The 23,706-nt window shown below is 47.9% G+C and overlaps 1 protein-coding gene across 48 annotated transcripts in view; it reads left to right on the forward strand.

Annotated features, from left to right (window-relative positions):
* The window catches only part of EP400 (E1A binding protein p400), a 120,445-nt gene that overhangs the window by 80,682 nt on the left and 16,057 nt on the right, over positions 1–23,706 (forward strand). For 37 of the 48 annotated variants that reach the window (XM_023647363.2, XM_070220468.1, XM_070220444.1 and 34 more), the window contains 17 exons: positions 2,232–2,343; positions 2,521–2,664; positions 5,980–6,120; positions 6,330–6,413; positions 6,814–6,948; positions 7,271–7,315; positions 7,395–7,548; positions 7,816–8,057; positions 8,215–8,388; positions 11,098–11,234; positions 11,378–11,434; positions 14,573–14,651; positions 14,781–15,044; positions 16,244–16,292; positions 16,369–16,478; positions 22,885–23,092; positions 23,224–23,402. In XM_023647363.2, coding sequence (XP_023503131.2) covers positions 2,232–2,343; positions 2,521–2,664; positions 5,980–6,120; positions 6,330–6,413; positions 6,814–6,948; positions 7,271–7,315; positions 7,395–7,548; positions 7,816–8,057; positions 8,215–8,388; positions 11,098–11,234; positions 11,378–11,434; positions 14,573–14,651; positions 14,781–15,044; positions 16,244–16,292; positions 16,369–16,478; positions 22,885–23,092; positions 23,224–23,402 — 2,314 coding nt within the window. The remainder of the gene's footprint in view (positions 1–2,231; positions 2,344–2,520; positions 2,665–5,979; positions 6,121–6,329; positions 6,414–6,813; positions 6,949–7,270; positions 7,316–7,394; positions 7,549–7,815; positions 8,058–8,214; positions 8,389–11,097; positions 11,235–11,377; positions 11,435–14,572; positions 14,652–14,780; positions 15,045–16,243; positions 16,293–16,368; positions 16,479–22,884; positions 23,093–23,223; positions 23,403–23,706) is intronic. The other 11 variants (XM_070220469.1, XM_070220473.1, XM_070220466.1 and 8 more) reach the window with 3 other exon arrangements.

Raw genomic sequence — 23,706 nt, forward strand, 5'->3', positions numbered from 1 at the left:
GCTCATGTCATCAGTCTTATTTTGTAATCCCTTTTTATTTTAACAATATATTGTGAGTGTATTTCCATGCTAATAAATGTAAATTTGTACATCATTTGTATTGAATGAATAATGTTTCATTGTTTAATTTCTCCCTTATCATTGAATGCCTTTAGCAATTACTAGCTGGAAATGGTAAAAATATTTTTTCTCAGTAGCCACAAAATCTGTAAACAGGAATAATCTTAGCAGTAAAGATGCAGAACGTATAAGAAGTAAGAGTATAAAATTGTGTGAAAAGTTGCAAGATGAGATGTCACTTGTGGGAGGATATGCTGTGTTTTTGGACAGGAAGATGTGGTTCATAAAAATGTGAAGTTTTCCCAAAGCGATACTAAAATTTGACTTGATTTTAATGAAAGCCCTGATTATTGGTGTTAGTGTATTTGTGTGCATGGACCTACACACACAGTTGGAGAAAGTGGTTTTTAAAGTATATTTGGGTGGAAGATAATGATGACCAGCAAACAGGATGACACGGGTTGCAGGGAGAGGGTGTGCTGGAGGCCCTGAGGGTGAGCGTGCGGCCTCGTCGCGCGCTGTTGGGATCAGCACAGAGCAGCAGTGCAGGCTAAAGAGCCTGGCTCAGATGTGGATGTCAGCACAGTGGGATTTCAGTTTAATTGAAACGTAGTTTATTCAATGTGTTGGTGACACACTGTGTCCGTGAGGAAGGGGACAGGGTTGGAGTGCTGTTTCCTGCTTTATGACTAGAATACAGTCCCCGTGAATTAAGGACATAAATGTGAAAATAAAGCAACAATTTTAGAGTGTTATTTGAGATAATACCTGTAGCCTGGAGCTTGAAGGGATCACTTTAATCAAACAGAAAACTCGAAAGGAAGGAAAGATAGGCATATTTGAGTATAGTAAAATAAAAATTGAAGTATAGTCCCATTGCATAACGTTTCAGTTGACAGCAGACCGCATATATGACAGTGGTCCCGTGAGATTAGTACCATACGGCCTAGGTGTGTGGTAGGCTGCACCATCTAGATTTGTGTAAGTACATTCTCTGTTGTTCACACAACGATGAAATTGCCTAGTGCTGCATTTCTTAGAACATAACCCCATTATTAAGCAACACATGCTGTATTGCAAAAAGATTCCATAAGCACAGTTAATAGGCAAATAAGATTTGGAAAATTGTTTGCAATTCTCTTAATAGACAGAGGGTTATGTACTCTTACAAGTTGAGAAGAAAGGTAAATGACCCCCTTTTTAAGAAGGGTGGGGAGGGAACCTAAGAATAGAACAGGCACTTCTGGGTGACCAAAAACATGTGACAGGATGCCCAAAGGTAGACACAAATGCAAGTTGAATGTGCGGTGACCTTTCTGCTCACATGCCCCTACAGGTGAGACCGTAAAGGGCATGTCTGCTGGCAGTGCCCGGTGAGGGAACCTCCGTACTTTATTGGGAACTCAGGGTCATTTCACTCTTTTGAAAGCAGTGTAGCAAGGTCTGTTGAAGTGAAAATTGCATGTACCCTTTGCCCCCAGCATTACTCTCAAGGGGGTTGAGCCCGTGATATAAGAGTAGTTACTGCAGCTTGTTCATGTGGCATGAAGCAGACCCCAGCCAGTGCCATCCTTGGGGTACAGCCACACCCTGAGTATTGAGCAGCCACCAGAAACATAAGTTCATTTGGGGGATTTCTGTAGGACACTGTTCAGTGAGAAGCAAAGTGGAGATAAGTGTGTAATGAGGCAGATGATGCCTGACCACCATGTATAAATGTGATCACGTGAAGGTGCAGGGCGCATTGTGGAAGTCCGTGTGCCAGGTTGTCAGCACTGAGGAAGACAGGTACTCAGGATGAGTCCAGGAGGACCGAGTAGGATATTTCCAGGTGGAGGCCATAGGATGGGGAGATGAGGGTGACAAGCAGGACACTGGGTACGGAGGTGTGGGACAGTGTGCAGGGCTTCTGGGGCCTGCCCTCATGCTGTGTGGAGGTGGGGGCACAGCTGGACGGAGATGGGAGAGGGGACAGTGGACCACGGAGGCCTTTGACCGCCACATCAAGGAAGGAACGTACTCAACAGGGCATTGTGTATGACAAGTACTTTGAAAGCCATGCAGCACCCACCTGAGCAGTGAGGGGTGCTGTTCACAGGCTGTCTCTGCCCCCGGGTCTGCTTCCAGTTGCCTTTGCTGTCATTGTGTGTGTGTCTGTGTTTTGTTTGTAGGCTTGTGAGTGGCAATTCCATTGAAGAGAAATTGTTGAAAAATGGAACCAAAGACTTGATCCGAGAAGTAGCTGCTCAGGGAAATGATTACTCCATGGCATTCTTAACGCAGGTATCCTTCATTTATAAGTCCTTAGCAGGGTTACCCTACAGGGAGGGGAACTGTATGGAGTCCATGCAGTCAGTGAGGGGTTGTCTGATGGTTTCCCTGGTACTCAGGAGTCGAGCTCAGGGCAGGCATGAAACCATTTTTTTGTTGCTGGAGAATAATATGCATTTTTGTGTTCAGCGGACTATCCAGGAACTGTTTGAAGTCTATTCTCCCATGGATGATGCTGGCTTTCCAGTAAAAGCTGAAGAGTTCGTTGTCCTTTCTCAGGAACCTTCCATCACAGAAACCATTGCACCCAAGATTGCCAGACCTTTCATAGAGGTAAGAACAGATCCAGCCTGCCCTGAAGAGTTGTTTGATAAGGAGCTGGGCCTGCTTTGAGTCCTGACCTCTCCTGCTCTTGAGTCGTGTGGGCCCTGGGTCCCCGCTGCCCAGCTCAGCAGCTGTGGTGTCTTCATCTGCTCTTCTTGAGCCACCCCCAGCTTCCCCAGCCATCGTGTGAAGGTTGTCACTCCCGAGCTGCTGCTCGCCTGTCCTGTCCATGACCTTCTGCTTTGTGTGGTCTGCCCCTGCCCACCCCCCGATAGTCAGCTATCTCAGCTCCTCCTCTGTCTCAGAGCACTGCTAGGGAAGAGCCACGCTCTGAATGGGAGCCCTGTGTGTGCATGTAAAAAACATGTCTGATTCTGAGGACAGTACAGAAAAGAACGTAACCTCCCTTGTTAATACCTTTTTCTGTTGGTTACGTGTTGAAATAATAATGTTTTGAATGTATCAGGTTAAATAAAATACTGGCTTTTACATTTTTAACACAAGTAATAGAGATTTTAAATTGTACATATGGCTCACGTGATGCTGCTTTTGAGTGGTGCTGCTCTGTGGACACGTCACAGACTCACTGTTGGGGCCACCTCACTTCCGGTCCTGCCTCGTGGAGGGGCCCTCGGCTGCAGGCTGCCTTCCTCCTCTCAGGACTCACCCTCCTCCCCTTGGCCCACCTGGTGAGGAGGTCGTCTCCTCCTCTACCCCCTTCCTGGGCACTGGTTTCCAGGCTTTTACCTTAGAGGGACCCTGTGTCCCGGTCCTCTTCCCGCCTCGTTGCCCAGAGTGTGAGGCTCCCTGGCCCTCTCCTCCTCCTTGAGTGGCTGGGGCCCTTGGTGAGGAGGACTTGCCATCTCCTCTTCCAGTTTTAAAAATTAACTATCTGGTTATTGAGAAGTAATACATGTATGTGGTAGAACCTTCAAGAATTTATGATGAAATCTAAGTCTCCTGTCGCACAGCCTCCTTCCCTGCTCAGAGACAGCCACTGTCTGCAGTGCCTGTGTTTCCTTTCAGGAGTCTTCTGGTGTAATGTCCCTCGCACAGAAACATCTTACAGCTTTTTCTCTATCGAGAAGAACAGATCTATCCTATCCTTTTAAAAATAGTTGATAATTGCATGAGGTTAAAGAAGAAACCCAGGGGTTGGCTCCATGGCCGAGTGGTTAAGTTTGCACGCTCTGCTTCAGTGGCCCAGGGTTCGCCAGTTCAGATCCTGGGTGCGGACCTACACACTGCTCCTCAGGCCACACTGAGGTGGCATCCCACATAGCATAACCAGAAGGACCTACAACTAGAATATACAACTATGTACTGGGGGGCTTTGGGGAGAAGAAGAAGAAAGGAAAAAAAAAAAAAGATTGTCAACAGATGTTAGCTCAAGGCCAATCTTTAAAAAAAAAAAAGCAACCCAAACAGCCCAGAAGGATAGTAGGGAAGATAGTTTCTCTCCCAGAGGTAACCATTTAACCATGATTAAAATTGCACACGTATCCTGGAAGAAAAATGTGAGGCATGAACATGTGTGTGCACGTGTGTGTGAGAACTGTGAGCGTGTTACATACCCTTGCTGTTTTTCTTAATATATCTTGGAGATGTTTGCGTGTTGGCACATAGGTATCTACTTTGTTGTCTTCAAAGCAGCATAATATTTCAGCAGAGATTCTTTGAAACGTATTGGTTGAATGTCTTACCGTGTGTCAGGCACTTTCTAGGCAGGAGGGCTATAGCATTGAAAAAACACCAGCCTTGCCCTCCATGAAGCTTGTATTCTAGTAAGGGGAGAGATAACAAACCAGTAAGCGAGTGAAATATGTACTCTCCTCTGAGATGGTGTGAAGTGCAGAGAAGCTGACTCTGGGGAGGGAGCAGACAACGTCCAGGCAGGAGCAATGTGGGCAGAGGAACAGCACGTGCAAGGCCGCCTCTGTGTCTGGACAGCAGGGGTATACCCAGGGGGATGAGGGGGTGATGGAGATGAGGCCTGACCATGGGCGTGCTCTTTAAACCAATCTCCTGGCTCTGTGTTGAGACTAGATTGTGGGGGCCAGTTTACTGCCAAGTGTTGCTGAGACGTGGACGTCATTCTCACTGGTGTCTTGGTAGATAGGTGATAGTATCTCTCTGGTTTAATTTGCATTCGGCTTTGGCTGATGAATTTGCTAACCTCTTCCTGTGTTCATGGGCAGTGGGAATACTTTTTTATGAAGTGCCTGCTCATGTCTTTTTCCTATTTTTTTTTAACTAGGTTGTCTTTTTGTCTTAATGGCTTCTTGGTGTTCTGAATGTATTCTGGGTGCAAGGCCTTTGTTGGATACATGTGAACTGTCTTCTTCCATTCTGTGGTTTGCTTTGTTTAATGCTGTCTTTCGATGAGCAGAGATTCTTGGTCCCAGTGCTGCCCAGCAGACTGTCTATTATGTGGTTGGTGCTTTTGTGTTCTGCTTATGAGAAATTCTCCTCACCCTGAGGTCGTCATACATTCTCCTTTATTTTCTTCTAGATGTTTCAGTGTTTGATTCTTCATATTTGGATGTATAATCTGTCTGGAAATCATTTCTGTATGTAGTGTGAGGTATGATGATATTTTAAACTTTTCAGATTTTGCCAGATTGCCCTGAAAAGAGGTTGTGCCAGTTCTTAATGGATATCCACTAACCAAAAACTGTATTATCCTCTCTGATGTGAGAGTGTGTCTCCACATCTGCCAGCACCTGTCAGGTGTGTGGTCCTGGCTGGTGTGATAGGCACAGTGGTGTCTCCTTACTTTAGTTTGCATTTCTTGGACTTGCTGGCACTGACTGTCTCACACAGCTGTCGTCTGCTTCACATTGTGATCTGTATCATGTTTTCTGTGGGCTGTTTTGGCTGCCACGATGTTGGGTGATTTATCTCCTGTTAATACCATGGACAGTGGCGTGTGTCTCATGTACCATAAAGAATTGCTCTTGTTGGTCAGAGCTGTGGCTGGGTGATGGGTATCAGGTGTGAGATTGGACAGGACGCCCCGTCTTGCTCTGTTCTTGGAGTCTGGGAGCTTTACTCTGTGTGTCAGTGTGCTCGCCTGCGGCTCTTCCCTGGGGCTTCCCTGTGCAACGTGCTGCAATGAGTTCCTTACGTCCATTTTCTGTATTTCCTCAGTCCTTAGTTGTACACCTATGAGGGGGTCTCAAGGAATGAACACTTTACCTTAGGGAGGCTCAGTGTACGAGGTAGGCATCTAGTTAGCTTTATGTGGTATGGCTTTTCTCAAAAACCCCTCAAATATGAGACTTAAACGTATGTCACAGTAATCTAAATACGTGATTTTTTTAGGCCCTCAAGAGTATTGAGTGTCTGGAGGAGGATGTGCAGAAACCCATGGAGGAAGCGGTGCCCGGCTCATCTGACTCCGATGGTTCCGGGTGGAACGAAGAGCCGTCGCAGCTGGAGGAGTTCGCTGACTTCATGGAGCAGGTTTGGGCATTTTCTCTTTTGTGCTTCAACTTAATTTTTTTCTTTATGCCTACATATTTTAAACATTTGACCCTTTTATGAAGTATTTCTTCCTCACTTTGACCAAGAACAGTCGCTTTTCTGTTTCAGATATTGGTGGGGGGTTGTATAAGGAGCTTAACCAATAATAACTTGCTATTAAGTATTCAAGAAATATATTTTTGAAACAGCTCACACCAATTGAAAAATATGCTTTGAATTACCTGGAGTTATTCCATACTTCCATTGATCAAGAAAAAGAGAGAAATAGTGAGGTAAGAGAATGAACTTTTCATCATCTTATGTGTGAGAATCTCAAGTTTTTCAGCATTAAATTTGAGGTAAATTTACTTGCCTAGGAGTAACGAAAAAGCTAAAAACCACAGTATAGAAACTAATGGAAAATGAAAAGTCTTGGAACACCCTGTATAGGCAGTTTTAATTTGTTTTGAAGCAGTTTGGTGCTAGATAGAGGGTTATATGTGGGGAACAAAAGAGGGGTCCAGAAGCTGCGTAACCAGATAGGAGGGGAACTCCTTGTGACAGAGAACAGAGGTTTCTTCATCTGAGTTTGACCATTAGGGCATGCACGAGGGCAGACAGGAGGGGACAGAAACAAGTGGGGGAACTGCTGTGATGAGCTTGAGAGCTCCTTTCCTGTCATCTTCCCGTCAGGAGGCTGTGCTCACTGCCGTGAGGGCATGGGAGGCCCAGAACGTGAGGACCCTGCGGGAGAGGGAGGCCAGGGCGCTGCAGGAGCAGGAGCAGGAGCAGCTTCTCACCTACACGAGGGAGGATGCTTACAATGCGGTACGTGGGGCTAGGTCCAGGGGTCAGAGTCTGGGGCCTTTCCAGGAGAAGAAACCGTGGTAGTTTATACTCCTCATATCAACTCAAGTTCTAAAAGAACCGTTTTATGGTAATGACACTTGGTTAGAGATTTTTCAGTTACATGTTGGCTTTTCCCTGAATGGTGTTGCCGGCTATGATTAAAATGCATTATAAGTCTTATAAAGGGTGATGTCCATCATGCTTACTGTGTAGACTTAGTAAGTATGAAGGTAAATTAGTTGATGGCTTACGTCATGAAAGTAAGACTGTGTCAAGTTGAAAAACTTCCCCTTTCCTACAGGAATATGTCTGTGAAGGTGCCGATGGGCAGACAGAAGTCATGCCGGTGAGTGCCTGTCACCCTCTGTTGGGTTAGCTGCCTCCTGTGAGACACTCAGCTCATGGGCTTTCCCTTCTCCACACAGCTCTGGACCCCGCCCACCCCCCCCCAGGATGACAATGACATCTACATTGATTCAGTCATGTGTCTCATGTACGAAACCACGCCCATCCCGGAGTCTAAGCTGCCTCCCGTGTACGTGAGGAAGGAGCGCAGGCGACACAAGACAGACCCTTCAGGTGTGCACCTTGTCCCAGTGGCACTGTCCCATGGCTATGCTCACGTATTCTGTTGCTTTGTTTTTGTGAGCAGTGAGGAACCTTTGTGCTTACAGCCCCAATTAGCAGTAAAAGCCAGAGAAGTGGGTTTGTCTTTATCACATGCTTTCCAAGGCTCCTTGGTGACAGCCTCCGAAGTTGCCCTTGCCCCTCTGGTTCCCTTTCCTTCGCTTGCTAAGGTGGAGTTCTCTTGTTGACTGTCTTGCTGAGGACAGCCTCTCTGCTCAGCTGCAGGCAGGAAGAAGAAGCAGCGTCACGGGGAGGCGGTCGTCGCTCCTCGGTCACTGTTTGACCGAGCGACACCGGGCATGTTGAAGATTCGACGAGAAGGGAAGGAGCAGAAGAAGAATATTCTATTGAAGCAGCAAACACAGTTTGCCAAGCCTTTGCCATCTTTTGCCAAACCCACAGCTGAGTCGGGTCCAGATAACCCCGAGTGGCTCATCAGCGAAGACTGGGCCCTGCTGCAGGTGAGCACGTGCTCGGGCCTGCTGGTGTGGCCATTCGCTCAGTGGGCCACCTCCCTCCCTCCCCCTTACGTTTCCATGTCATGATCCATTTGGAAAGTGGGAAAGCCTGTGAATGCACAGCTTAGTGACCTGTTGTGCCTGAAACTTGATCCTCTAGGCCGTGAAGCAGCTACTCGAGCTGCCTCTGAACCTCACAATTGTGTCCCCGGCTCACACACCTAACTGGGACCTCGTCAGCGATGTTGTCAACTCCTGCAGCCGGATCTACCGTTCTTCCAAACAGTGCCGGAACCGCTATGAGAATGTGCTCATTCCGAGAGAGGAAGGGAAGGTGAGGGCAGACCGCCTCTTCCACAGTCTGTGGTGCTGGTGGAAGTCCTCACGTGTCCAGAGGACGATCAACCCACAGGGTTGTTGGAGGGTTCAGTGAGGGGAGGGACCTGCACTCTGCCTGGCGCGGGACTCGAGATGTGGTGGGCACGGTCACCTTACCGCAGACCATAGTCCAGTGCCTGAGATTTCACCTGATGTGGAACATCCATGCTGCTCTGTCATTTGAAAAATTCTGTGTGCTCTCTGCTGGTTCTGAGTGCCATCCAAGGGCCTGTCCTATTTTTGTTTCTTCCTTCCTTTCTGGGTGTTTTTTTTTTTTTTTTTCAAGAAAGAGTTTGGTAAATGGGAGAGAAGAGCATTTGTTCATAACTGTTAGCTTATTTGAAGTAAAGTCTGTTAGCACCTCCTCCGCCGTGTGTGCTGTGCTTTCACTGGACCCCTTGGCTTCTGTGGTGGTTTGACGGGCACTAGACCTCGGTGCCTGCCAACTCTGAGCATTGCAGATGCTCACTGACTCCAGAGCAACCGAGTGATTGGTGTCTGTCGTCAAGAAGCCAGCTGTGTGTTGGATGGCCCGACCGTGGAGAGTCAGCACTGTTGATAAGCAGATCTCCATTCGGGGGCCTTGTCTTATCCCTCTGGAGCTGGGTTTGTTTCTTTCTGGGTCTCCCTCTACTCTCTTCATCAGCTCCCCCTTCTTGCCACTTGGCTACTTCCTCTCCCCAGGAGTAGGTCCAAGGCCTCCATACAGAAAGCGTCTGCATGTTGTGTCATGCCAGCTTTTGTAAGTGTCCTCGCCCTTTGGGGTGATGACCCTCGCTTCCAGTAGATGTCCTGTCACATCTGCTGCACGTGACGGGACAGGGCCAGTCCAGAGGCACCCCGCCCATACTTTGACGGAGTTTGCTGTTCTACTTCTAATTTGTGGAGATTACTTCTGTGACCACTCTCTGACTCATCTCAGTTTTCATTTTTCTAAAAACAGTTGTCTCAGAATATGGCGTTTGTTTGCTTTTTTTGTTTAGAAACAAAAAGAAGCAGACTTTCCTCACAACACCGTTTTGTGGTGCCTCTACCGACAAGACTTCCTGAAGTCTCATGTTGGTCTGTTAGTTTTGGAAGCATTTCTAACAATCACGATAACCTTAATGTGGAAAAATGTAAAGCTAAACTTTTGTCTTCTGTTAGAGCTCACATTTCAAGCTAATCTAAAGAAAAAGGCAAGAAATATTTATAAGGTATAAGGGTGCTGTTCTGAATAAATTGGAAAACCTTGTTTCAGCACCTAGACAGGGGAGCATATAATGAGATTCAGAATTAATCTGTATTTTAGTAACCAAGAGAAATTTGAAATCCAGAATGTTCTCAAGTGCCTCTCACTCCTCTCTGGAGAGGACTTGCTTCTTTACGTCGGAGGGCCACCACACCCCTGGGGCTGTCCTGAGAGGCCAGCCTGCTTGCACCCCATTGAAGCCTTTGTTGGTTGTAGTGGTCAGAGGTGTGTGTAAATGGGAGAGACACACGAGAGGCCCCTGTCCACCCCCTCACGGCCCCTCCCAGCCCCTCATGGCTTGCTGGCTCCACAGCGTCAAGTGGAGCAGCTCCCACTCAGGCAAGACCAAAACAGGAATTCTTTTACCTACAGCTAGTCTGCCTGCCGTGACTTTGACTCACTCTCTGGTGTTGGGTGTCACATACCTGGTCTTATTCTTACTCTTTCTTTCTATTTTCCTAGTTAACTTTATTATGACATGGGAATGCTTCACACGTACAGTCCAGCATTCAGAAAGTGGCACAGCATAGCCTTGCATGTTGATTTTCTAGTTCTCATTTTCCTCACACGTCACCCACTTTGAATTAAGGCATATTTTGGCACAGATGTGTGTGTGCATGAACATGCACACCCCCTCCCCCACGTGTGCCTCTTACTCTGTTCGTCTAGACGTCTTAGTTTTCATCCTGCACACTGAATTTGACTCCCAGTTATGGGAATGATCAGAGCTTAGAGATACAGAGGAGAGTCCTGGGTGAGGAATGAGGAGCTCTGTGGCCTGGCCCTGACATGTCACTAATTAGCCCTTTGGCCTTGCACATGCTGTATCACAGTACTGGAATTTTCTCCATGGCACGAAGGGTTTCTGTGACGTTCTGCAGGTTGCTAAGACGTCTTGGGAGCAAGCAGGCACTTGGTTCAGGTCTGGGATTTATGAAAGAAAGATTGATTTCCGGGCACAAATAATGCCAAATCACCCCCAAGAATGGATACAGACATCATCAGACGTCTGTCCCCTTCACCGTCTGCTGTGGGCAGAGGCCTGCAGGTAGGGCACCCGCTGCTTGGTTCCATGGGGGTCGGATCACTGATGAAGGTGTGTGGGCGCTGCCTCACTTGCTGTGCGACCTTGGGCACTTTGCCTATATATTCTCTCTACCCAGCTGAAGGTGGGGAATTGTCTCCCCCTGGGTCATTGCGAGGCTCACAGGAGGTAGCATGCAGAAAGGGCTAGACAGATCGAGGAGTAGTGTTAGCCGTCAGCGCGTGACGGCCACTGGTGTCCTTGCTGTTAGGTCTGTGTGGAGTTTCAGAAGAAGGGGTAGGAAAAGGAACTTTGTGTTGAATCCTGGGGGCTTTAACGTAAGGCCTCTGAATCAGTGACGCCTGTTCCCGGGGTCGCTGTCTGATGTGCTGCGGCCGATTTTGTTTCAGAGTAAGAACAACCGCCCTCTGCGCACAGGGCAGATGTACGCCCAGGATGAAAACGCCACGCACACCCAGCTGTACACCAGCCACTTTGACCTCATGAAGATGACTGCCGGGAAGAGGAGCCCCCCCATCAAACCTCTGTATGCTTCCCAAATCCTTGGTTTCCCTTAGTTGTGACTGAGTCAGTGGTGGGAAGCTTGATTTTTAATATTTGTCATTACTTTCCCTTCTTCAGTATGTTTTCCTGTGTTTAGTAATTGCTATCTCCTTTTCTGTGCTGCAGGCTTGGCATGAATCCCTTTCAGAAAAACCCCAAGCATGCCTCCGTGTTGGCAGAAAGGTATTTCTGTATTTGTGACATGGTTTTCACAATTCAAAATGATTTCATTTCAGTGTTTACTTAAACTCAGTAAGTTTAGTGAATTATTGTGCAAATGGTGTGTTCAGGCATCAGCTGGGAATGTTGGAGTTGCTTAAGTGGCTGAGCCTAGAGCACGGCTCTCGTGTGGGGTAGGCCCAGCACGGCTCATGTCCAGCCCCTGTTTGTGTGTTCTTCCTTCATGCGAGGGTGTGCCCCTGCCTCTGGCGGAGGACACACTGACAGACACGATGCAGCTGTGGAGGGCTGGAGAGGCTTCCTCCTTTCCTCGCCACGCCCCACCTCTCATTTGGCAAATGTGTTGTTGGCTCCGCCTTAAAAATATATCCAGTTTGGGGTGAGTGTACTTGCTTTGAATTTCAGCAAAGGAGAAAAAAGGTGAATCGATGGATGGATCAAGACGGGTAGGTGTGAGAGAGCAAGTAGAGTCAGGGGGAATGTGGACTTGAGTGCTGGGGACACAGTGTTTGCTACCAGGTCTCTGCAGATTTCTGTGTTTGACTCTTTATCATAAAATGGGAATATATATGTTCAGATGAAACCCAGTTTCCCCTCTGACTCCAGCCTTCCTTGTCACCCAGGTGAGGTTTTGCAGGCACCACCTGATGCCCTGCGCTCTCCTTGTCTCTCTGTGCTGCTCTCCACACGGCCCCGGGCGTCCTTGTCAGAGGCAGGCAGCCCGAGGCCTGCTCTGCCCACCTGCTCCACATGCCTGGCCTCCCTCCGTGGGATGCCCCTTGAGCATGCCTGCAGCCCCGCCTCACAGCTTTGTCTTGCTGTTCACTGTGTCTGGGATGGTCTCTCCAGACATCTACATGGCTCATGCCCTCTACTCCAGGCCCTCTCTCACACTCCACCTCTTCACCTTATTGAAAATTGTGCCCTGACCCCTCTTTATTTTCCTTTGTAGAGTGGATCATCTTTGCATTTTTGCTTGACCTGTTTAGCATCTGTCTGTGACCTTTATGGATGTAGGAATTCTAGAGCCTAGAGGCACAGAGCAGATGTTCAACATGTCATTTGTTGATTAAATTAATGAATCATTTCGTTCAGCTGGTATTTATTGATAAGTTTTATGCCTTGTACCGTGCTGGGCTGGGAGCTCAGCAGTGAACAAGATGGGCACAATCCTGCCCTCCTTTTTATCTTATGCCAGAGACAAAAACCAGTTAATCCGCACAGAGGATAGAGATTCATTCTGGAGGTGAATAGAACTTAGCCAGGCAGAGCCAATGGCAGGTGGGTTCCAGGCTTGCTGGGGCCTTCAGCAAAGGGGCTGGGCTGGGCTGGGCTGGTTGGGCTGGAGAAGACCCAGGGGGAACGTTCCTCTCCAAGTGAGGGGACGGATGGACGTCAGGTGGCCGTGGAGACTATCAGGTTGGTAGCCGTGGGTGAGAAGTGCGTGGAGCTAAGGGATGGGATTAGAGGGCAGGTCAGCAGGGTGGGAGGAGGGAGGTCCAGGGATGGCACCACCAGGGTGAGGGGAGCAGGTGAGCAAAGAGGCCTTGGCCTCCGTTTCCGATGTGTCGCTGCCTTTGGGTACATCAGGGGCACCAGTGTGGAGGTAACTGAGGGTCTCAGTGGAAGGGTTTGGTGTGAAGCCCAGTTGGATTAAGTTGGATAGAGGCTGCAAAGTGAGTGAGGATCTGGAGGGGCATCTCTGTGGCTTAGTTTTGTTTTTGTGCATTTGGTTCATGTTGGAGAGGTGGATCCTGTTTAAATGCTGGTGGACAGGGTGAAGAGGTGGGAGGATGGGGGTGAGAGGAGAGCCCCAGGATGCACAGCAGAGGCCAGCCAGTCCACAGCCTGGGTGGGGGCTCAGCTTTCTGTAGGCCAGGTGTGCTATGGGAGAGTCTCGATGTGACGACCAAGGGCCAAGGGCGTTGGAGACCATGTGCTGAGGGAGGGAGCAGGTGGCAACTCCTTGTGGAGCAGGAGTCTTCAGGGTGGCTGGGCTGTGGTGCCTTAGGGTGCACAGAATGGGTGTTTCCCTCTAGCAGTGGAGGCACTTTGGCCTGGCCTGCAGCAGGCTGACTGGAGGAGTCTGGTGTGGGTATGCCTTATCACTAAATGTGATAGAGAGACTTGGGGGCGAGGGAGGGCCCTGATGTTAACTCGAGGGCAGCAGGGAGGCGGGCAGGGCACATTGTGGAGGGCTCAGTGGGTTGACATGGGTGAGGTCAAAGAACAGGTGAGAAGGTATTGACTTAGTGAGCTGGGAGGAGCGTGAAGTGGGAGGAATGACATCCAGGGCTGCCAGACAGTGCAGCACATGGCCTGGGCCCTGTGGTGGGGGGTCCTGATGTCGAGAGGAAGTACGTAAAGTTTTAAGCAAAGCCAGTCTCTCTGTGACAGGAGGAATCAAGGAGTCCATAAGTGACAGTGCTGGGGAGGATATGGGAGCCCCTGGGAGCAGGAGTTCCATGAGAGGGTAGAGAGACCTGTGGGGACCTCATGGCACTCGGCTGTGGGGGGCCCACCCTCCCCGTGGGGTTTGCTGGTCAGGCTCTGTGCTTGGGCAGCCCAGCACCATGGAAGGCTAGGAGTGTTTGTGTTGCCTGGGTCCTGGAACATCAGTTCTCAGGGACACAGTTCACAGGCGTCTAGCAGGCCAGAGTGGGGCCTGGGGATACGGAGCAGGGGGAGGAGCAGGTGACCTACTGACTGCTGCTGAAGGCTCCTTGGAGGAGGGCTGGTGCTCAGCTGGGGAGGGAAGGTGGGCCTGACTTGGAGCAGGTGGGCAGTTTGGTGGGCTGGGAGAAGGGCTGGATGTTTCGATGCCAGGTGCACAACACTGAACAGCTTCTTGCCCATTTTCTTGACTGTTTTGGGGCACTTGATGTCCCAGGCACTGTCCTGAGCGCTGCTGCAGTGGACCAGGCCCAGCCCCGCCTGCAGAGGCTCTTTGTTGGAAGGGAATGGGAGAGTGGCAGCCTTTCTCCTTTCTGAGACTGATCCATTCAGCCCTTGCTTTTGGGGCTTGATTGGAGCTCCCTCCCGGCACTTGGCGGCTTAGGAAATGAGAGCTTTGAGTTTCTAGAATGTTTGTCTACTTTAGAGCTTGCTGGTTTATTTTCAGTTTTTGCTTTTGTCTTTCAGTGGAATCAACTACGATAAGCCACTGCCTCCTATTCAGGTCGCATCTCTCCGCGCAGAGCGGATTGCCAAAGAGAAGAAGGTGTGGGAGCCTGGGCTGGGGCTGCTGCTTCGCTGGGAGGGCGTGGCTGGGATGAATGGTTGGCAGACAGGTGCATGGGCTGCAGGCCCTGGCTTCTCCCCATGGCTCCTTTCCTTCCCCACCCTGTAGGCACTGGCAGATCAGCAGAAGGCTCAGCAGCCGCCAGTGGCACAGCCACCACCACCACCACCACCGCCGCAGCCACAGCCTCAGCCCCCACCGCCCCAGCAGCCGCCTCCACCTCTGCCCCAGCCCCAGACGGCGGGCAGCCAGCAGGCTGCGGGGCCGCCAGCCATCCAGCCCCAGGCCCCGGCACAGCCCCAGGCGCAGCCCGCGCAGCCCCCACCGAAGGTGCCACCTGCGATCACGACAGTGGGCAGCGCTGCAGTACTGGTGAGAAGACTCCCCTCCTTGGCACAGGCACCTGTAACTTGCATTTGGCGCAGAACAGTCTGTTCAAACGAACGCTTGTTGAAGTTCTTGCACACTTCAAACCTGCAAACCTTCCACTCGGAGGGAGCAGCGAAGGCCCAGTCTTTCCCTAGAGAGAGCGTGTCTGGAGGGTCCCGGTCTAGAGGGGATGCATGTCTTCACCCTCGCTCTGCTGGCTCTATCCTCCAGGGCTCTTGTGGGCTGGCTTAGCTCAGCGGGATGGGGGAGGTGCTGGGAAGTCTGGAGTTAGACAGGATTTTGTGAACTGTGACAGTGAAGAAGTTGCCTCCTTTTTCTCCACAAACTTGTGGAGCAGGTGCTGTTTGTGCCCGTCTGCAAACTTCCCTTCCCCAGACCCCACCCTGCTTTCCCTCAAAGCGTGTGCGGCACGTGCTCACACACACGTGGATCCTCAGTGCTCATTAGAGAAAAGTGGCACAAGAAGGAAAGAAAGGCAGACTGCGATCTCACACCCCCTGCCCCATTGCCTCATGCCCTGGTGTGTTCTTTCATGTCTGCCCATGGGACAGAGACCCTGAGCTCCCATGTCAGGAGAACGCCTGGGACTAGGTGGGCCAGCACTGCCGCTTTGCACATCAGCTGGGCATGGGAATAGTTTCACTATGCAGAGCCACTGCCTCCTTCTGCTTTTAATTATATTTGCTGCAGTAGGATTTTTATGTGCACCTGGGCAGCTTTATTCTTCTTTCATTCATAAAGTGCACTCACTAAGCATTTACTTGGCATGAGGGCTGCCCCCTGCTCCCATGGAGTCACATCCCACGGGGAGAGGCAGCCCAGCCACACAAGACCCCAGGGAGGACAGTGGTGGGTGGTCAGGAGGAGACTTTCTGTGGACCTGGCCCCTGGGCTGCAGCCTGAGTGACAGGAGTCAGTCAGATAAGAGTGGAAATCAGCAAGCACAGAGGCCCTGAGCTTGGCAAATGTGGTGTCAGAAAGGTCAGCATGGCCAGAGCCCAGTGACCGAGGGACAGACACAGCAGTGTGGGAGGAGGTGGAGAGGGAGGGGGCTAGAGTCAGCTGTGCGGCTGTGTAACCATGGTCTGGAGTTTGGATTTGATTCTAATGAAATGGAAGTCATTGGACGGTTTACCCAGGGGAGACCTTGACCTGGAATTCAAATGGTTTTCTTTCTTCAGCAGGCAGGAGCCATTAAAACGTCTGTTACAGGGACAAGCATGCCAACGGGTAAGAAGTCAGAGATGCTGCAATAAGAATCTAGTTCTTTCCTGTTCCCTTGCCTCACAGACCTCTCCCTCTGCAGGCACAGTGAGCGGAAATGTGATCGTGAACACCATTGCGGGCGTCCCTGCCGCCACCTTCCAGTCAATTAATAAGCGACTTGCTTCACCCGTAGCCCCTGGAGCCTTGACTGTGAGTTGTCCCTGCTCCTTGGCGTTTTGGTAGCAAGCATGACCCTAGGACTTTATAGTAGCTGTTTGCTTTATAAAAAGATGTCACATCGATGTGGAAAATGCTTATCTAGTTTGAATTTCATAAAATAATGTGAACATTCAGGCATTCAAAGGATAATTTCCATGTTGGGCTTGCTGAGGAAGTGTGTGTTGAAACCCCTCAATGATTTCAGAGAGGAGGAAGGTGGGGTGTGAAGGCACATTTCTGACTGGTGACGGGATGCCCCATGTGACAGATTTGCCTATGTGGGGGGACGTGGGGACCCAGAGATGGCTGCTCTTGGGGCATTGCACTGGGGGAGGAGGTATGGCATTGCATGAAGATGGGACGTGCTCTCACATGCATTGCTGGTGTGTGTGAGGGCCAGGCAGGGCACAGAAGCTGGGTGGTCAGTTTATGGGGTGTGTAGACCCATGTGTGGGAAGCAGGAGGGACCAAAGCTGGGCAGAGGGAAAGACTCAGAGCCACAAGACCCCCTGAGTGCGTAACCGAAAGGAGATGGGGTGCCAACCAGAAGGAGACCGGGGCACTTGCCAAAACACACCCCATGTCAAGCCATGTGCTTGTCTTTGGTGTTTCACCATAAAAAACGAAAATAAACAACTGGGATTAAGGAGTTTAAGTTTATATTCCGATTTCTGGTTTAGTCGTGGACCCGAAGGCAACAGGTGCCCAAATGAGAAGAAACTACTTCAAAGTCAGCAGTGCTTTGGCAAGTAGAATGATGTCACTCTTGGGTGTTGAAAAATGTCTTTTCAACGAAGATGTTGCTGTGGTAATCTAGACAGTGTGGTGTTGGCAAAGAGTAGATGCGTAGATCCGTGGAGTAGGATACTGAGTCTGGAAATAGACCCATGCAGATGCCATCAGTTGATTGTCATTGGGAGTGCTGAGGGACTTCAGTGGAGAAAGGATAGTGTTTTAAACAAATGGTACTGGGGAGAAGTGAGTGGCCACATGCACAACCAGTGACTGTGACCTGTAACTTACACTGTGGAAAAAGTCACTCAAAACAGATCATGGACCTAAATGTAAAATCCAAGACTGTAGAACTCGTGGAAGAAAACATAAGAGAACATCTTTGCTACCTTGATTTAGGAAAAGATTTCTTAGGGTGCCAAAGCCTGTGGATTATGAAAGAAAAGTTAGTGAATTAGGCTTGATCAAAATCAAGAACTTTTGCTCTTTGAAAAATAATAAGAAAATGAAAAGTGTGAAAAAGATTTGCAGAATGTATCTGATAAAGGACTGGTACTCAGATCATATAAAGATTCTTCCATCAGTAATAGGAAAACAAACAACTTTAAAAAAATGGACAAAAGATTTGAGCAATTACTTTACTGGAGAATGTTAGTGTAAAGTAATGTTAATGTAAGTGTGAAAGGTGTTCAGTGTTAGTTATTAGGGAAATGTGAATTAAAACAACGAGATACTGCCACCCACTTATGAGAATGGCTTTAAAAGTAAACAAACAAAAACCTGGGCTCTCCAATGCTGGTGAGGGTGCAGAGCAACTGGAATCTCATTGCTAATGGGGATGCAAAATCCTACAGTCACTTTGGAAAACAGTTTGGTTATTTCTTATAAAATTAAACATTCACTTTCCATACAACCTTGTAATTCCACTCCTAGGTTTTCCCCCAAGAGAAATCAAAACATATGTCTACTCCAGAAACCTGAACACAAATGTGTATAGTGGCTTTATTCATAATTACTAAAAAAGGGAACAACCTGAATGGCCTTCAGCCAGTGAAGAAAAGATAAACTGGCACGTTTGTAACATCCAGTACCACCCAGTGAAACGAAGATGTCAACTAGTGGTACATGCCTCAGTGCAGGTGGATCGCAAATATGTTTTGCTAGGTGATTGGAGTTTCAAAAGGCTTCAAATGCTGTATGATTCCATTTAAATAACACGGAAAAGGTAAAACTGTGGATACAGAAAACAGAGTATGTTCTGTCCCTGGATGTGGTGGTGGCTACTCAGCCATATACATTTGTAAAAATCGGAGCTGTATGCCTGAAAGGGTGAATTTTACTGTATGTGAATTGTATCTCAGAATCTGGCTTAAAAAATTAAATCTGGCTTTAAAATTAAAATACCCTCTAAACAATAGAGTGTATATGAAAAGAGTTTTTCTAGCGTATGACAGGATTATTTCATTTGTTTTTCTTTCTGCTTTGCAGTAAACCACTTTAGACTTGGCCGTTTCAATAAATAACAGAAGCTGTTAGTTAGACTTGTCACGTTAGGGACATTCTGTGTGACCATTGCTGCTACTTCTCTGAGGACGGGAAGCCCAAATCATTGCATCTGATGTTTTATTTTGAAAAAGACAAAATAAAACAAATAAAACAAAATTTCACAGATTGTGAAATCTTGTGAAATTTCAGTTGTACGTTAATGTTTGTCAGTCATGTTGTAGGTGCACCACTTCACCCTTTGTGCCCACCCCCCTCCCCACCTTTCCCCTGGTATCCACTAAACTGTTCTTAGTCCATAATTTTAAATTCCTCATATGAGTGGAGTCATACACAGATTAGCCTTCTCTCGCTGGCTTATTTCACTTAACATAATTCTCTCAAGGTCCATCCATGTTATTGCAAATGGAATGATTTTGTTCTGTTTTGCAGCTGAGTAGTATTCCATTGTATTATGTACCACATCTTCTTTATCCATTCGTCTGTTGCTGGACGTTTAGGTTGCTTCCACGTCTTGGCTATTGTAAACAGTGCTGCAATAAACATTGGGGTGCACAGGACTTTTGGGATTGCTGACTTCAGGCTCTTTGGATAAATACCCAGTAGTGGGATGGCTGGATCGTATGGTGTTTCTATTTTTAATTTTTTGAGGAATCTCCATACTGTTTTCCATAGTGGCTGCACCAGTTTGCATTCCCACCAGCAATGTATGAGGGTTCCTTTTTCTCCGCAACCTCTCCAACATTTGTTGCTATTAGTTTTAGATATTTTTGTCATTCTAACGGGTGTAAGGTGATATCTTAGTGTAGTTTTGATTTGCATTTCCCTGATGATCAGCGATGATGAGCATCTTTTCATGTGCCTATTGGCCATCAGTATATCTTCTTTGGAGAAATGTCTGTTCATTGTACGTGTGATGTTTTTAAAAGATAAAGTAATTCATCCACAATGTATTTTTTGAGCAGCCCTTACGGACAAGATACTCTTCCTGGTGAGGTGGGGCTAGAAATAGGAATCACACAATGGCATGCTTTCACAGCACTCTTCCAGTCCGGGGGCTGGAACGTGAAAGAGGTACAGGCTTTCTGGAGAAGGCAGCGTGGGCTTCAAAGGATAGGAAGATGTCATCTACAAAAATGACTCTGGCAGGTAGTATGAGCAAAGGTTCAGCGGGTAGGGAAGTGGACAGTGTGTACAGGGAGCAGCAAGGAGTTCTGTTGGGATGGAGCACAAAATGTATTAACAGAAAAGTGGTGGTTCCCATAAGCTCTGAGGGGCTCCTGAGTGGTTCTGTGTACTTGGCACTGCGTGATGTGGAGGCTGGATTGTCTTGGGATTTGGGTATTTTGGATATCGGGTTGAAGAGTGGATCTTCTTCACCAGACAATGGGAAGCCCTTGCAAGTCTTTGAAAAGAGGTGTGTTCTAGGAAAATTCATGTGATATGTATGTATGGAGTGGATGAGAGCAGAAAAGGCTAGAGAGAAAACTATTTCAGTAGTCCAGAAAAGGACTTCTGTTTCTGGTAGTAAGGTGAGTTATTTTATTTACACCACTCTGTTAATGAAAAGAACTAAAATTATTGGATACAACTTTGAAAAATCTCCTTAAAAGCTTCAGAGAGCTGACAAAAGAGTAAATAATTATTAGGCTACAGTCTAGGGGAAGAAGAAACCCAGAGAGGTTAACAGGGTGTGCTGAAGCTGCGTCTGCCTTGGCGTACGTTTCACCTGATGGACAAGGGGGCTCCACTTCAAACCCAGGGCTTGGCTCTTCCAGGTGGAGAGTCTAAAAAGAGGCGTTGACACCCTGGGCTGGGACCTCAAATGGCTCAGCCCTCAGGGCAGGGGTGGACAGGAAGTAAAGTCCATCTGCCTTCCACCCTCGTGGTGAGCAGAGAGGCAGGGTGGGGACTCTTCCTGTGAAGTTGTAGCCACAAGGCAGCTCTTTGTCAGTTTTCAGCTCAAGCTGATATTGCCTCAAAAGGGCCCCCAAGCTCCCTCAGATCATGTGAAGTAGACCTGGGTGGACAGTGTGTCTGGGTAGGTGGCCAGAAGCAAATGCAGATTCTCTGGAGGAACATGCCTTCAATCCTGGACTTGTTAGAATCTTCACAAATGATTTTCAAGTATAATGAGCAGCATACTATGGAAAATAACCAAGCACACAAGGATAGAAGGTACCATGAGTGAGAACCAGCCAAAACAGCAGACAATGGGCAGACCCTTAAAGACTTGAGACAGTGGAATTACTGGGCATAGATTAGAAAACATTTGTACATAGATTAGAAAACATTTGTACTTTCTATTTTAAAGAAATAAGATGGAAGCTTGAGAATGTCTGTAAAACCCAGGAAACTATATTTAAAAAGAATATAGAGAATTTCAGAGATGAAAAATATGGTTACCAAAATTGGAAAGAACCCTGATAATTGGGCTTAATATCAATTTACACATAGTTGAAGAGGAAATTTAGTAAACTGAAAGATAAATCAGAAGTTCTCTTGTGTGCAGCGTGGGATGACAACAGGTGGATGTACGGAAGAGAATTTAAGAGCCATGGAAGATTGAGTGAGAGGTTGTAATATGTGGTTAATCCAGACAGAAATTTGGGCAGAGACAGTATTTGAAGATGTGAGAGTTTTCCAGAACTGATTAACACAGTGATCCATAGATACAAAAAGCTCAGTGAATCCCAATCAGGGATGATGAAAAAGAATCCACACCTCCATAATGACAGCAACAAAATGGTCTTAAAAGCAGCCACAAAAAAAGGCAGGTTGCGTTCAGATGTACAGCAGCTTATTTCTCAATGGTAGGAATGAAGCCAGAAGCTGATGGAATGACATCTTTGCTCTAATGAAAGAAAATAACTGGCACCCCGGGGTTCTGAATCTTTTGAAAATACCTTGAAGAACAAGGATAAAATTAAAACATTTTTAAAGAAAAACTGAGGGAATTACTGGTAGATCTCCACTAAATGATGTACTTTAAGCAGAAGGAAGGTGTTCCCTGATGGAAGCTCTGAGAAACAAGAGCAAAGGAAGTAAGCATGTGGACTAATTGAGGTGAGAATTGCCTTTACAAACAGCAGTAGCTTACTGTGGAATTAACAGAGAGAGACATGATATACACAATAACAATGACCTGGGAAAGGGCTAAAGGTGTCGGAGTGTTCTGCAATCTCTGTTGTTCAGAAAAAGTGTGAAATTACTGATTTTGGTAAGTATTCATGATGTAATTTTTAGACGAGCCACCAAAAGAATAAAAATAGAGTATGACTTCCAAATTTTGGGAGGGAAAAAATGGGATGAGGAAAAATAATCTGAAAGAAACAAGAGGGGAGATTAAGAGAAGCATGGAACGGATGGGTTGACAGCACAGAATAAGATGCTGGACTTAGATCTAAATATACAAGTAATGAGATGAAGACAATCCGGAAGAAAATGAAACAGTCCAGGAAAGCGTAATGACTGTCTCTGCACCAAGGGGCAGCAGGGCAAGTAACACGTTTAAGGTCAGTTTCAGAGATGGACTTGGTAGAATTTGTCCACCAGTTCGTTGTGGGACTAGGCAGCTGTGACTCTGAGGGTCGCAGTGTGGCCACTCCGGCAGCTGCTCCCACCACTGGCCAGGGTGTGGGATGCAGGAGGCAGGGAGGCTGCTCCAAGTTTTGGGCAAGGTGAAGGTGAGATGCTGCAAGACCCCAAGCAAATGGGAGAAGGTTCGGGGGTGTAGCTTCCTTACTGGATTGGGGATAATGGTGGAGAGCTAGGACCCTGGCCACTATGTGTTGGGGATAATCATGGGTATCTAGAGGATAGCCAAGAATCTCATAATGTTTCTTGGGACCAAAAGGTCTTTTGAGTGAGGACAGGGGGACTGGGACTTTTTATGATGGGAATGGAAATGTTGTCATCTGAAACTGTGTTCTTGTTTTCTGTGGTTAACACAATCCATTCTTCAGCTCAAGGCACATGGTTTGAATTTACAGGTGAAACTTAGTCTCTCAGCACTTTGAGTTTGTCCAGCAGCCGAGATTTGGAATGTGCTTCATTTTTTCGGGTTTAGAGTTTGGTGCTCTTCTCTCTTCATCTGATGATTGTAAAAACCTTGGTGAATAGTCAGAGTAACCTGATAGTTGCCTCTGTTTGCCTTTTCCAGACCTCCGGAGGCTCTGCTCCTGCCCAGGTAGTCCACACTCAGCCGAGAGCAGTTGGCTCCCCAGCCACAGCCACATCCGACCTGGTGTCCCTGGCACCGACTCAGGGTGTTCGAGCAGTTACCTCTGTGACAGCCTCGGCTGTGGTCACTACCAGCCTGACCCCAGTACAGACCCCGACCCGGTCTTTGGTGACTCAAGTGTCCCAAGGTAAAGGCAGGTTTGGATTCCTGTGTGACCCATCACACTGTTAAAGTTAGTTAGGACTCCAGCTTCCGTTTATTGTGGGAGGAGAGGAGGGCCAGTGCCAGTGTGCGGTGTAATGAAACAACTTCCTCCAGCCACAGGGGTTCAGCTTCCTGGGAAAACCATCACGCCTGCACACTTCCAGCTTCTCAGGCAGCAGCAGCAGCAGCAGCAGCAGCAGCAGCAGCAACAGACCTCGCAGGTGCAGGTTCCGCAGATCCAGAGCCAGGCCCAGTCGCCTGCACAGATCAAAGCTGTAGGCAAGTTGACACCGGTGAGCATCTTCCAGAAAACCGTAAGCACACACTGTCTCTGGGATGATGCCTTGTTGCATCATTTAATTCAAAGTGTGTTGTGCACAAATCTACTGTTGTCTTTATGTGGGATGTGTGTTTGTGTTGTCTTTAAAAACAACTTTTTGTACAGTGGTACTGTCATGATTGTGTGACCAGCTTGTTCACAGTGCTTTGGGAGCCTGAATTCCCATTTCCAAACGTATCTTCCCACTTGCTTTCCTGTGCTCCATGCAGCAGTTCAGCTCCAGAGAGGACCAGAAGGCCACTTGGTCCCCTTCCCAA

This window comes from Equus caballus, chromosome 8 (genome assembly GCF_041296265.1).
Source record: "Equus caballus isolate H_3958 breed thoroughbred chromosome 8, TB-T2T, whole genome shotgun sequence".
NCBI lineage: Eukaryota > Metazoa > Chordata > Mammalia > Perissodactyla > Equidae > Equus > Equus caballus.